The 14,809-nt window shown below is 37.8% G+C and overlaps 1 protein-coding gene across 1 annotated transcript in view; it reads left to right on the top strand.

Annotated features, from left to right (window-relative positions):
• Window positions 1-14,809, top strand: part of LOC148481213 (vomeronasal type-2 receptor 26-like) — a 149,591-nt gene that overhangs the window by 115,265 nt on the left and 19,517 nt on the right. Inside the window, exon 5 of the mRNA XM_088453821.1 lies at window positions 11,009-11,132. Within this exon, the coding sequence (XP_088309947.1) occupies window positions 11,009-11,132 (124 nt within the window). The remainder of the gene's footprint in view (window positions 1-11,008; window positions 11,133-14,809) is intronic.

Below are 14,809 nucleotides of genomic sequence, written 5' to 3'. Positions count from 1 at the left end.
GAGAAAGATAACCATTAGTAAAAACATTAATAACATACAACACACTTACTAATAGTATCAATAATTTAATCTAAAAAACATTTTAGTTTAAAATTAAGATTTAAGCCATTGGGTGATAACATATCAAGATTAAAGATCCATCTTATTTCTTTTTTGGCAAGGCATTTTTCCATATATTTGGATCTCCAATCAGGTTTAATTAATTGAATGTCTAAAAAACTATTAATATGGTTTTATTTTTATTGTGTACAGACAAAAAGTGCTCTGAAAAAAAGTGAGTGCTAAGGCCTTTTCTTACATTGTAAATATGTTTAGCCAAATGTGTTTTTAAGTTCCTTGATGTTCTACCTACATAAAATAGGTCACATGTACATTCCAGTAGGTACACTACATTCCTGGAATGACACGTGATTAATTTGTTTTCTTTAAATGGCTTCCCTTTGACTTCAAAATCAGTAATCTTCCTTTTTCCGATATTTTTTGAGGCAATTGTTTTGCACATAAGGCAAATACCACATCTGTGGAAAGCTATGTTTTTCTCACTATGTGGTTTTGTTTCTGGAAGGGAACTCCTAACTAGTTTATCCCTCAAAGAGGGAGCCTTTCTATATACAAATAGTGGTTTTTGGGGTAACACCTCACCTAGAATGGGATCGTTCTTAAGGATTTTCTTATTTTTTGGTATGATTTTTTCAATCTATTTGTGGTGTGCCCCATACGGGGTGATGAATACCTATTCATAAGCCTTTTTATTATTATTTTCTTGTTTCAATTTATCTTGTAGGAGGTTTTCTCTCTTTATTTTACTAATTTTTTGTTGTGCATTTGAGATTAAAGAGTCAGGATACCCTTTAACTTTAAATCTTTTGTTCATTTCATCCAATTGCAAACTTAAAGTGCCTTCATTCATGCAGTTTCTCTTTAGTCATTTAAACTGACCCAGTGGTATATCTTCTAACCACTTGGTGTGATGTTCACTTGTGGTTGCAATATATGAATTAGAGTCAGTTATTTTCTTATACGTTTTTTTGCACATGCTTCCATTTTCAATATAAATTACCAAATCTAAAAAGACTACTTAAGTCTGACTAATATTAAAAACCAAACCTAAACGCATTGCAGTATACGTTTTACATGTGAACAAAAGGGAGTCCAGCACATCCAGCTTATCTTGGACTTCATTAAAACAGAAATGTTCTCCTATCGGGACACTACATTGCAGCAAGCCAAAAATGTTTTTATCACTGAGGATAATTGTAATCTGAATGTGATTGATGAGGATTTAATGTCACTCATGAATAAATTAGAAACATTAATGTTAAAAGAAAATCACCTACAGTATGGTGGGAAATATTCACTCTTGAGCACTACCAAGCTAAAAATATTATACCTAAGGGTTTAAAAATTAATACGGACCCTTCCTTTGGGAACAAAAGAGAAAGTTTTACAAATTAATGGAATTTGATTTTGACTAAATGTTCACACTCTTTGATTCATTTGATATTAAGAGAAAAGCAAATAGACCTAATGTATACTAACACCAACATATATTCTTTGAAAATTCTAATTGATCCCTTTTATTGACTTAGGAGATGTAAAAGAAAGAGAAATTATGATTCTAGAGAAGTTAGAAAGAAACAAAAGAGAATTAAAGATTAAAATGAAGCAAAAAAACCTTAGGGACAATCACTGTGATGTGGATATACAAGTAATTCCACCTGTACCAAAAAGTTACATTCCAGAACCCACCAAACTTTGACCCAAAGGTTTAAAAAATAACTCATAAATTATTAAAAACATTATTCCTTTTTTTGAAACAGACAACAAAAAAAACAATAATTAATCTGAGCAAAAATAGATGGAATAGAGAGATTATTTATAGAAAGGAAAAACAAGAAAGTTCCTTTAGATTTAAGCTAAAGGAGAACTGATAGAACTTTCAGCATTGGAGAACTAGTAATGAAAATAATTATAGAGTTCCAATCCATAAAAGATATTGGACCTCATTCAGAGTTGGTCGTAAGCGGCCGCTTGGTCACAGGGGAAAGGCGCCGGATATGCAAATGAAGCGATCGCAAGTTGTGTCGCTAAGATGAGATCGTTAGCAGAACGAGCGAGGGTAAGAAGCGGCCGTAAGACTAAAAACACGCCCCCTTCTCGATCACAACACACTTCATCTCCGGGGTTATAATGATTAATCGAAACCATACGGACCCGTCGGAGCTGATCGCAGAGCTTAAGGCTGCCCATACCCTCTCTCAAGCACTACGATCTAGTCAGTGTAAAAACCACCCATGTCACGTGTGCCATGACACTACTTTGTTAATTATGCACTCCTATTAAACGCCGTTCGCATAGTAAGGCACGCCTGCGTTCGGAACTCCACTTCCCCGTTCACAAGAACCTTCCCCTATTACCGCCCACAAACGGCTCATTCTGTCACTCAAACTAATGACCTGGCTGTGTTCTAGGAGTGAGAAATTTCCATCCACAACAGCTAGTTTGCGCATGCGCATTACGAATATTACACATGCGCAGTTTAGCGAACATCGCTGGGTACGAACAAGTGGCAGTTTATGACCAACTCTGAATGAGGTCCATAATCCCTGGAAAGGGGACTGTCTAAATAGAGATGATGGATCTTTGTTTTCCATGGGATCCACGAACCCCAAGAAGGGAGTAATCCCCCAAAAAAGAAAAAAGAAAAAATGAAAAAATGTAGGGGAAAGAGAGGTAGCACAAAACTGCAACCCTCTAAAAAAACTAAAGTCTTAAAGGCTACTAAACAATTAGAACAAGGAAAAGTATTCAATTTAAGTGATCATGTGTTGACAGACACAGAAATGAAAGTAATCCAAAAGGGGTTAAAATATGCACCTACGTTTAAAGTCAACAATTTTGATATATATATAGACCTAAAAAATAACATTTGTAAATTAAGTATTAACAATAATTATATGTGTTGACACTTTTAATTCTCTAAAAAGCTATTGTGTCTATTGTTCATGCTGCTTAGGGATGAACTGTGCAATTCTGGTGCTTTCCAACATGGCGAATGATTATGCACATATGCTAGATGTTGCAGCTTTTGAATTAGCACAGAACATGAATGTCTCTTTGACAGACGATGACGTAGATAAGGTCATGTTTGACCATACCAAATTTGCCAAATTACCAGACTATTTGAGTACGGACTTATACGACAAATTGTTGAGGCTCAAAAAATGTGAAGTTGATCTGACCCTACATGGTCAATTCCTTTTCAATTACTATTGTAATAATAAAATCCCTCATGGATTCAGAGTGATCAGCGCCCCCACCATTGGGCGTAATAATTTGGTATTCTGCACCACATGGTGTGAGGGTGTTGAACAAATGCTCAATAGACTTAATATTATTAGTCATCAAGGAAGTAGGGACAGAGTTGACCAAAGAGAGGGAAGAGATCAGACTTTTCAACACTAGTCACCTCAATACTTTGACTATCGATAAATCTGAGAGCTGGGTCGGAAAGTTGCAGGATCAGATCAATACTTATCATGTTTAAGCATAAGAAAATTGCAGCAGTAAATTCAGATTACACTAATCACAAAGTCTATAGGTGGTTGAGGGGTGAGAACTTCTCTAGACACAGTGGGGATTCACACGGTTTAGTTCCCATGCTCACTTTGAGACATCTTCCTCACAATCTAATTCTGAGAACGAGTCCAACAGTCAAAGGCCTCCAAGTGTCTCCTCTTTTTAGGCAGAGGTTGGGTGCTAGGCCCAAGACCCTTCCCAGATATCCAAACAGACGTGATGGTAAAAACCATAAGGCAAGGAAGGGAATGCCCCAGAAATTAGAACCCATCTATAATTTATCAAGTAGGCCCCTTCCCATTGCTGAATGTGAAATTCTCTCATTGGGTCGCTCATTCATACCTACGGTTCAGCATAATAAATTCAATTGGTCTGTCGACCATTATAAATTAGGTCACAAATTGCATCTGCGTGAGTACTTGGCTATTTCTAAAGATATGTCTACCTTTAGCTAATTCAAAACCCTAGTCTATTTGACCCCCAGGTGAATAATGCCAACATTAAGAAATATCTATGGATGATTGAATAGGAGCTGTCCTATTGTCAGATTAATAAAATATACAACAATTTGACTATACCACAGAGGCAAGCTTTGCTAGATCTAATAAATGATAACACATTGGTGACATGGCAAGCCAATAAATACAGAGCAGTTGTCATTCAAGACTGGCACACTTATGACAAAGGGGTATGCTGCCAACTTAGTGATGCACAAACATATACAAAATTGGATATAAACCCGATGCTGGATGTCAAATGCATGGTAAATATGGTAGATGACCGGGCGGTAAAACTAAGGTTGGATTGATTAAGAGGTATCATCTTATCTCAAAGTGCCACATCCTGTGTGTCCTATTATATTCCTACTACCCAAGATCCACAAGTCCCTGGATGACCTGCCCTGTCGACCGATTATCTCCACTAAAGGTTCAGTGTTACAAACCTTGGCTCTCTTTATCAAAGGGTTTCTACAACCACATGTTAGAGTGATGGAAAGTTTTCTACGTTATACCACTGATTTTCTTGACAATGTTTTGATACTGAATAACCTTATGGATGATATTTGGTTAGCCACAAAGGAAGTGGCATCACTCTAAACCGTGATTCAACATAATGAAGGCATAGAATCAGTAAGAACTGTTCTCAGTACTGTTACTCATGTTTGGCCCCCAATTGAGTTTCTTTGTGAACTGATTGAATTGGTGCTGCGGTCCAATAATTTCTGCTACTGTGGCAATTATTACGTCCAGCTGTCTGGCACAGTGATCGGGTCCAATTTGGCCACCTAAAGCTCTATATGGACAGGACCAATTTTGCTCACCCACACAGTGGGAAGAAGAGAGAGATCCACCATCAATTACACTGCACCCTAGATTTTGTAGTTTATATACTGACACGTAGATGAGGTCTCTATTATGTTGGGATGACAACAAGATCTTTCAGAGACCACAAGGCTAATCTTCACTCTATGACACGTGCAGCTTTACACTCCAAGAGCTCTGACAAGCCAGTAGCAAGCACTTTGCTTCTGTTGGACACTCGGCAGCTACATTTAAATGCATGTTAATAGACCATATCCCAAATCCAACCTGTGGTGGTGACAGAGAGCTGCTATTGAAAAAAGGTGAGGCCTAATGGATCTTTTGGCTTGACACCATGGCCACACAAGGCCTTAATGAGTATAATCCGTACAATCTGTTGAAAACAACAATCTATGTTGTAGAAGATTTTTTCATAAGATTTTTTCCCTTTTTTCTTTTAAAAAATTATTGTCTCAAGATTCCTGTTTGTGGTATAGTAAGCAATGTTGGCACTCTTAATATATTTATAATATTATTAATAATACTATTTTTTTAATTCAATGTATAAAGTTTTATAGTTTTTTGCTTTTTGTGTTTGTTTTTTTAGCTTTGATTTTGTTTATCTTTGCTTTTGCTTAATTAGTTATATCTATTTTCTTTATATTTATTTTTGTTTTTTATTTAGTATTCTATATTTATTATTTCTTTATTTTGAATTTGGTTGGTGAAGTACATTAGTTTCAGTATTGTAGATAATTTGTTGATATTTTGATAACAGAACACTGCAGGTGGCACTCCCTTAAACAGCATATAATGTCCAGGTGCCCTCCATAGAAGCACCCATATAGGGCTTCAACATATGTACCCGAATGGCGGCACTCTGTAATAATTCACACAACTGCAGGGTCAGTGATGGTGACCCTGAAGTCGTGTGAATTATTACAGAGTGCAGCCTTTCAGGTACACATATATATATATATATGTATATATATATATATATATATATATGTATATATATATATATATATATATATATATATATAGGAAGTGATACACACAGTGGGTGTGATTTCTTACCTTGGAGCCGATTGATCTAGCCAATTTTTCAATACATACTGGATTTATATAGCCCATATTATTTTGTAAGTGTGACTTTATTGCAATGTCTATTTTATGGGACACCAGTGCCACTTTATGCCTACACGATGCGGTGTCCATGTATTGCCCACTTTGGCTTAGCAACAGCACTATTTGTTTACATTGGAGCCATCCTGCGCATCACTTCTGGTGGCAATGCATTCCATACCGTGGCGTGCATGGTACATCTGGCCGGAGATGCGGTGGCACGGTGTCCACAAACTACAATATGCAGGGCTATGAAGGTTTTTTTTTTAAACCAGCACCAGTGGGTAGCAGCACACATGGTAAGATTAGGAGTTCCATTTCATAATTGTGTGTGTATTAGAATGGCATATTTGCTACCTGAGGCCTAGCTTCTGGATTTTTCATTGGGGGTGTTGCTCCACTAACTGATATGACTATTCAGCTACAGGTTCAGAGGTTTATTGGTCTCTTCTATGGTAGCTTTGTTGAGATTGCCTTATTTTGACAAAGGTCTAATTTGGACTGAAAAGTTGACCAATATTATGTGATTCATTAGTAATTAAAGTTACTTTTTCTACTGACTGATGAGAGCCCATTCAAGCTTCTTGTTATATACTGGACCTCAGTATCTCTAGTGGAGCACCCCACATGTTTTGGAATGTATTGTGAGTGCAGCCCTCTGGACATATTATATATACAGTATATACATCTACAGTGCATCCGGAAAGTATACACAGTGATACACTTTCTCCACATTTTGTTATGTTACAGCCTTATTTCAAAACAGAATTAAATAATTTTTGTCCTCAAAACTCTGCACACAATACCCAATAATGACAACATGTAAAAAGTTTTTTTGAGATTTTTGCAAATTTAATTAAAAAAATTTTTAAGAAATCACATGTATATAAGTATTTTTGGGTATTACTGAATGTTTTTTTTAAATTAAAAACATTATTTTTGAACTCACCATTGAGCCCCTTGGGTACAAATGTTCCTAACTGATGAATCCACCTCATTTTAGTTTGAGGAAGTCTCTTCTCAAATCATGTGTCCTCCATTTCAGGAGCATTTGTTGGATACCCAGGAAAGTTTTTATATATTTTTCTTTACCAAAAAGACATTTCTTAAAATGTGCAGAGACTATGTGTGTCTCCAAACCCTTGTGGATATTATAGACGTTTTCCGCTGTCTAACCTTCAGGTTCCTACTAGTTTTTCCTATGTAAATGAGGTCACATTCCCACTCCAGGAAAAAAATCACGTTCCTGGAGATATATTTTTTTAAATTTTCTTCAAAATCCATAAATTTACAATTAGTCAATTTCATGGTCTTGAACATTAGACAGTCCCTACAGTGATGAAACCCTTTTGATCTTATATTTTGTCTAATTTCGTGATCCAAGCTGCTTTTGACAAGTTGATTTTTAAGTGCTGGTGGTTTCCTATAAATAAATATTGTTTTTCCTGGTAAGGACATACCTGTTTTATTGTCTTGTAATAATAATTTCCAGTTATGCTAAATACATTTAAAAGAGGTATTATATTGGGTGATAAAAGCCCATTTTATTCTATCATTAGACTCTTGTTTTTTATCTCTAACTTTTAGTAACTCATTATGATCAATTTGATTTTTTTTTCTTTAGCTTTTGTTAACAAAAGATTAGATTACCCTTTAGCATGGAGACAATCTGGCATTTTGTTTAATTGTTGTTCGCAGATCTCATTTTCTAGGCAATACCTTTTGACACTTACAAACTGGCTGAATGGAATCTCATCCAGCCAGTTTGCATGATATTGACTGGTTCTATCTAATGGCTCTATTCAATTAAACGTAAAGTGAATAGCACCGAGAGTGAGCTCTCGGAGTTACTCAATACACCGTGCTACTAAGCCCAACTAAGGATTTTTTCTCGCACTCCTCCGGGGATGTGAGCAGAAATCTGACAAAAGTCCATGTGCGATGCTGTTTTCTACCCGTGGCGCCAAGAAAACAGCATCATGCTGGGGAGTTTAGTCAGAGAATGCCCATTCTCATGGGTGCGAGAAAGAGCATTCCCTGACCTAACATTGCGCTGAATTGAATAGCTCTGGGAGCTCATTCCCAGCACTACCCATTTTGCATTGCATAGAATCAAACCCCAAGAAACTGTTCAAATAAGTTTCTTTTCTAAGTTTTTGTATTTACTGTACTATACCATCTCTAAAATAAATACTAAGGTCTAAAAATTAGACTTCTTCCTTAAGATTAAAAGTCAGTTTGATAAAGCAAATGTTAATATTTAAAACATTATAACAAGTTAAAAGATAATTTTCACTCTCTCTGCAAATAAAAAGAAGAATGTTGTCTATGAAGTACCACCAGGACACTAGGTTTGCCAGAAGACCACCACCTATCCATATGTGGTGATCTTACCAGTACACCATTAATAATTGTGCATAACTGAGGGTGAACCTAGTGCCCATGGTAGTGCCAAACTGCTGTAGATAGAAGCACCCATCAAAGTAAAAATATTTGTTCTATTAAATATATGTAATACTTTCAAAAATAAAAGTTTTCATAGAGTCATCCAATTCACTCATGTTTAAAAAATATGATACTGCTTCTAAACCTGTATCTAATTTGATTATTGTGTACAAATTACTAACATTTGCTGTACACAGATAATTGACTTGTTGCCAGGTTTATTCTTAGATCTTACATAGACCATCACCTATATCTTTTAGATAGGCTTTCATAGTTTGTACAATAGGTTGGAGGTAAAAATCAATCATTGCTGAGAGATTCCTGGTTAGGCTGTATATACAGAGCGCATCCATTCCCACAGTGTATGTATTCCCTAAAATTGATAAGGACCCCATCCATCCTCCAGGCTATCCAATTATCTCTGGCTGTAACCATGAATGAGCATTTATCTATTTTACAGGAAATGTTAGGCCTCCTTGCATAAGCAGGAATCAAACTGAATCTTCAGAAAGCAAACCTGGCTAAGTCAGAGGGAAAATTCCTAGGGGTAAAATTTGCCAATAGAACAAAGGGTATTATTGTTGCCCATGTGGAAGCCACGGTCAAACTACCTAGTAGGGTTGGTAAAAAAAAAGGTTCAGCATTGATTGCAAGGGTCGAAAATAAATTGTGGAACCACTCGGGTAGATGATTGGACTTTTTGTTTATACTCTTTGTTGCTAATACAATCATTTTGACTCATATTACATTCCCTGTTCACAGTATAGTGTCATATAGTATGTGCGTTCAACATAGCCTTATCATCTAAAATGCAGTAGTAGGGTATCTGCTCTCTCCAGCTCTCAGCTTGTGATTAATTATTACTATCATAGGGCTATCTTTATTTGTGGTCTTCCTTTAATTTGCACGTTTCTCTGCAAAATCAAGCATTGAGCATTTCTTCAATCCTGTATATTGGAGTCATATTACATTAATGGTCCTGCTTTATTTTTATTCACTTTTGCACATGCCTATACCAAATGTGAACTACTGTATGAATACACTGTGACCATAAACATCATGGTCATCATAGCACATACTGTATGTCTAGAACCATGTAGTTTTTTTCCTCTACACATATAATACCTACTTTTAAACTCTCCGTATTTTGGAGTTAAATTTGCTGGCCCATCACCTGCAGCCAAAGTCCAATATTCTAAGGATGGGGGTTGATTTGCATGCCCCATTTGTTAAGGGTGCCTCAGACTGACAAATCAGTGGGAACTGCTCCATTATCATATGTTGATATTGATAAAGGCAAACCATGAAATCATGGAGCCTGTAATGTAAATGCAAGCTGACAAATTTATGATTCATATTTATATAAGTTTATAGAACAACTGCCTCCAACTATCATAGAGTAACAAATAATGAGCAGTGAGATGTTGGCAATAGCCACAAAATCTCTGAGCCGACTACAGCAACTATTATAATAAATGAATCATACAGGGGCAGGCAATAAGCAGCCTCCAGCTATTGTTGAACTACACATATTGTACCAGCATGCTTTGCAACAGTTTTATCATGTGCAAGTAGCAAAACTGTGGCAGGGCAATGTGGGATGTGTATTTATATAACAGCTAGAGGCTGCTTATTTTCCACTCCTACCTGTCCCCCTAAGTAATGGCTGCTTATTGGGAAAAACTTAATGCCACACCATTACACTATTGATTAAAAAACAATGTTAACAACTTTAGCATTACCATATGTTACTTTAATATATCAGATAAAAAAATAGCGATAAATCAATAAGAAAAAATATCTTTTTGGATAAAGTCAGTTGCTGCATTTGCAATCCCAGCACTGCTACGGAGGTAGCAGTGCTGGGATCACCAATGTGACCATCGGTGGTTGATGGTCGTGTTGGCGGATGGCACTGGGCAGCCGGATAGCTAAGTAAGCCTCAGCTTAAACAGGCTGGCCAGCTTGCGAGCACAGCAGACAGCATATGTTCACGCAGCCTCTGGGCTGGTCACTCCTGGATAACAGGGCAGACATGACCCATTTCTGGGGCAGCTGGGGACCCCCACACTACCCCTTAAATGCCTCTGCCTGTCAATCAGGAAGAAGCATTCAAGGGCTAGCATGCGTATTAGCAGAACCCATTCTGCACACTTGCAAAATGGGTCCTGCACATGTGCAGATTCCTGATAATTGAGAATAGGTGTTTAGAAGTGTACTTGCATGCATTTCTAAATTAGTCTCTATGTCCATAGACTTCGATGTCAATTAATTTGAAGAAAAACCCATAGTCCAGCATTACATTTTCACACATACCAAGTCACATGGACAACAGTTATAGCTGCTGGAACTTTTGATACAAAAAATCATGAAAAATTCTCATCTGTCTTTGTACATTGACTAAAAAAATATACAAAATTCACTGTTACAATATCATCTTAATTCACAATATTCTTCAAGATTGGGTATATTGTTCCAGTGTTGTCATCTTTTAAAAAACGATGGTCATAATCAAAGGCTAATAAAAGAACATAACTTTCACTTTTTTATATTAATAGGTGCCACAAGGTCGATGTTCTGAAAAATGTCTTAATGGTTTCAGGAAAGCTCCAAATGGAGGCTATCATGTATGCTGCTATGACTGTCTGCCATGCTCAGAGGGAGAAATATCCAATGGTACTTGTACAAATATTGTTTTGCTTAGCAAGTACAAATGAAAGGCAGGGAATACATATGCACATAAATCGTTTGTCACTCATAAGCATCTCACAAAATGTTGTTCAACAACTTTATGTTTTAATGAATTATAGTATATTCTAGTAGAGATGTGCAGTTTGCTTCAACAGAAATCTCAATCCACCCATTTTTCATGAATTTGTAGAGATCCAATCATGGTTCAGATCTCCTTAGGAGATAAGGAAATAGTAGAAAAAGGAGGGGGATTTAACCCCCTATTGTTCCTCAGCACACTGAATAGTACTTGCAACAATATATGAAGACTATATGGTCATAGAAATACAGAGATATTAGTTGCATGCATTTGCAAATACATGGGAAGCTGCTAGGCCTCATCACGGCTTCTCCATCACTAGCACATATACATTTTGGCAAATGTAAGGCCTCCTGATAAAAGCACATACATAAATGCATCCACATTGCATTGTTTGTTTGTTTGGTATGAGTTGCATGAATGAGTCAGCATTAGTAGGGCATGCTGGTTCTAGTAGTGCTAGTTGGAGTTCCCAGGGGTGATTAACAGGTAAGCTGGCTCTCAATGTGGATACATTTATGTATGTGCCTTTATCAGGAGGCCTTACATTTGACAACATTTATATGTGCCTTTAACATGAGGCCTTAAAATTTGTATATTTTACATTTGGGGTGAGCGTTTGGGCATAGGGCCACTGGGATTGGTCTGGCTGGGCCCCCTCATGGCATCACCACTTAATAAATATGTTACATCACATGTTATGTTTGTATTTTTTTCATGGAATATTTCACATGTATTTTAACCCCATTTTTCAACACTCATTAATTAGTCTTACACATCTATACTTTACACTGTACTGTCACTCTTTTTCCATTTTTCGTGTGATGCCCTGGGGGTTCCTGGGCTGGACGTCTTTCAGGGTGCACTGCTTCCCGGATGTGAACCACCTAATGTTAGGGACTGCTAGTGACAGAGAAGCCATGATGAGGCCTAGCAGCTTCCCATGTATTTGCAAATGCATGCAACCAATATCTCTGAATTTCTATGACCATATTGCCTTCATATATTGTTGCAAGTACTATTCAGTGTGCTGAGTAACAATAGGGGGTTAAATCCCCCTCCTTTTTCTACTTATTATGACCCCTCCCTTTCATGCACCTGATTAATACTGCTAGATTGATTGAGCAGCTGCCATTTTGTTTGTTTGTGAGATAAGGACATATCAGAGTCATGGTTGTGATTTTCCTGTGGTTCAGAATTCAGGTTTCAAATCTGAATTTTGGGTTTTTGAATGCAAAAAATACATGATTTTAGCTATTTTTTACACTTAAAAAAAACAGTGCCAAAAAAACCCACAAAGCTGAATCCAGCTCAAAAGCCACCATAAAAAATAGGGGTTAGTGCACATATCTATATTGTAAGCACTATTGATGGGTGTTCACATAAATAAAGACATTTTCAAATACAGAAACTTGCGGAGTTCAATAGACATTTTTGTAACCCTGTTATGAGCAGCGGCTCACAACTTGCTTCAGGGTCCCGACTGTAACTAGGAGCCCGGGATGCCACAGCACGGCATTATGCTTTTTGTATCGGCTGTTTTAAATCAAAAGGGACTTTCTGCTTCGTGCATCAGCACAGCTTCTGTTTGATTATAGTAAGGGTGTTTGGCTGTGAAGAATCTATGATTATCTCCTGATCCTGTTAAAAGGCATGGAGGGCTTAACCTCCCTGCCAGTAATAGCTTATGCTTCTATGTAAGCCTTTCGTGGTCTGTGTATCTGGAGACCCACAATCTAATAGGAATGTGAATCTTGTCTCTACAAGCCATGAGCCATTGTATATTTATAGACTCAGCAATCTTAAGTGAAAATTTACCATATGCAAGCTGGTATATCATAACCTAACCTTGATACTAACATTCTCTCTAACTACCGACCAATCTCTCTCTTCCCTTTGCCTCCAAACTCGTTGAACATATTGTTTACAACCACCTCACCACATTTCTTTCCTCCCTCTCCCTCCTTGACCCTTTTCAGTCTGGCTTCCATTCACTCCACTCCAGTGAAACTGCCCTCACAAAAGTCAGCAATGACCTCCTTGCTGCCAAATCCAAGGGCCACTACTCCCTGCTCATTCTCCTCTCTGCTACTTTTGACACTGTGGACCACCCTCTACTGCTGCATATCCTTCACTCCCTTGGTCTGTGTGACACTGCTCTCTCCTGGCTGTCCTCTTATGTCTCTGACTGATCCTTCTCTGTCTCCTCTCATGACAGCTCCTCCCCCCACAGCCTCTTACAGTAGGTGTTCCCGAAGGTTCTGTTCTTGGACCTCTCCTATTCTCTCTCTATACATCCTCTCTAGGTAAACTCATCCGCTCTTTTGACCTCCATTATCATCTCTATGCTGATAATACTCAGTTCTACCTTTCCTCACCTAATCTTTCCCCCTCTCTATTGACTCATATCTCCAACTGTCTCTCTGCTATCTCTTCCTGGATGTCAAAGTAATTTCTCAAACTTAGTATGTCAAAAACTGAGCTGATCATCTTCCCACCCTCCCACATAATATAATGTCCCACTATTTATTAATCAATAGATGGCATAACTATCTCATCTAGTCCCAAAGTATGTTGTCTTGGAGTCATCCTGGACTCTTCCCTCTTCTTCAAACCACATATTCAGAAAATCTCGCAGTCCTGTCATTTATATCTCAAGAATATCTCCAAGATCAGACATTTTCTCACCCAGGATGCCATCAAAACCCTCATACATTCACTGGTCATCTCTAGATTGGACTACTGTAACTTCCTCCAATCTAGCCTCCCCAAATCCCATCTCTCTCCTCTCCAGTCTGTGCTCAATGCTGCTTCTTGGCTCATTTTCCTCTCCAAATGCTCTTCATCTGCCTCCCCTCTCTTACAAGTCCTCCACTGACTCCCCATCCCTTTCAGAACCCAATTCAAGGTTCTCACACTCACTTACAAAGCCCTCACCCATTCCTCTCCCATTTCTATCTGGGATCTCCTCTCCCTTCACTCTTCTGTCCGCCCTCTTCATTCAATTAATACACGCTGCCTTTCATGCCAATTAATTACTTCCTCCAACTCCCGCCTCCAAGATTTTGCCCGCACTGCTCCCCACCGCTGGAATCCCCTCCCTCTCCCCATCAGACTCTGCACCTCTCTACAATCTTTCAAATGAGCTCTTAAGACCCACTACTTCATTAAAGCTTCCAGGTCTCATCCTAATTTGCTGCTACATTTTCATTCCTCCCCGCCTACCCCATCTGTGTCACTCCTGTTCATCTGCCCCTCCCTTAAAGAATGTAAGCTCTTTAGAGCAGGGCCCTCTACCATCTTGTGCTTCTCCCTACTGTAATTTAATTTATATCTTACTCCCCACTAGGGCAACCAAAACTCGGCTGCTTATGTGGGCATAAAAGTCGCTAATATAGCATTGTTTAGTATACATGTCCATGTCCTGCTTTGTATTGTAAGTCACTGGTTACTTATTGTTCATGTACTTTGTAATGCCCTGTGGAACACTTGTGGTGCCATATAAATAAATGATAATAATAATAATAATAATAATAATAATAATAATAATCCTGCTCCAAGTGTTTATTAACTCTGATTATCAACCTCT

Source organism: Taudactylus pleione, unplaced genomic scaffold (genome assembly GCF_031769625.1).
Source record: "Taudactylus pleione unplaced genomic scaffold, aTauple2 ptg000592l, whole genome shotgun sequence".
In the NCBI taxonomy this organism is placed as follows: Eukaryota; Metazoa; Chordata; class Amphibia; order Anura; family Myobatrachidae; genus Taudactylus; species Taudactylus pleione.
The sequence above is the reverse complement of the archived record's forward strand: the minus strand, read 5'-3'. Positions and strand labels throughout refer to the sequence as shown.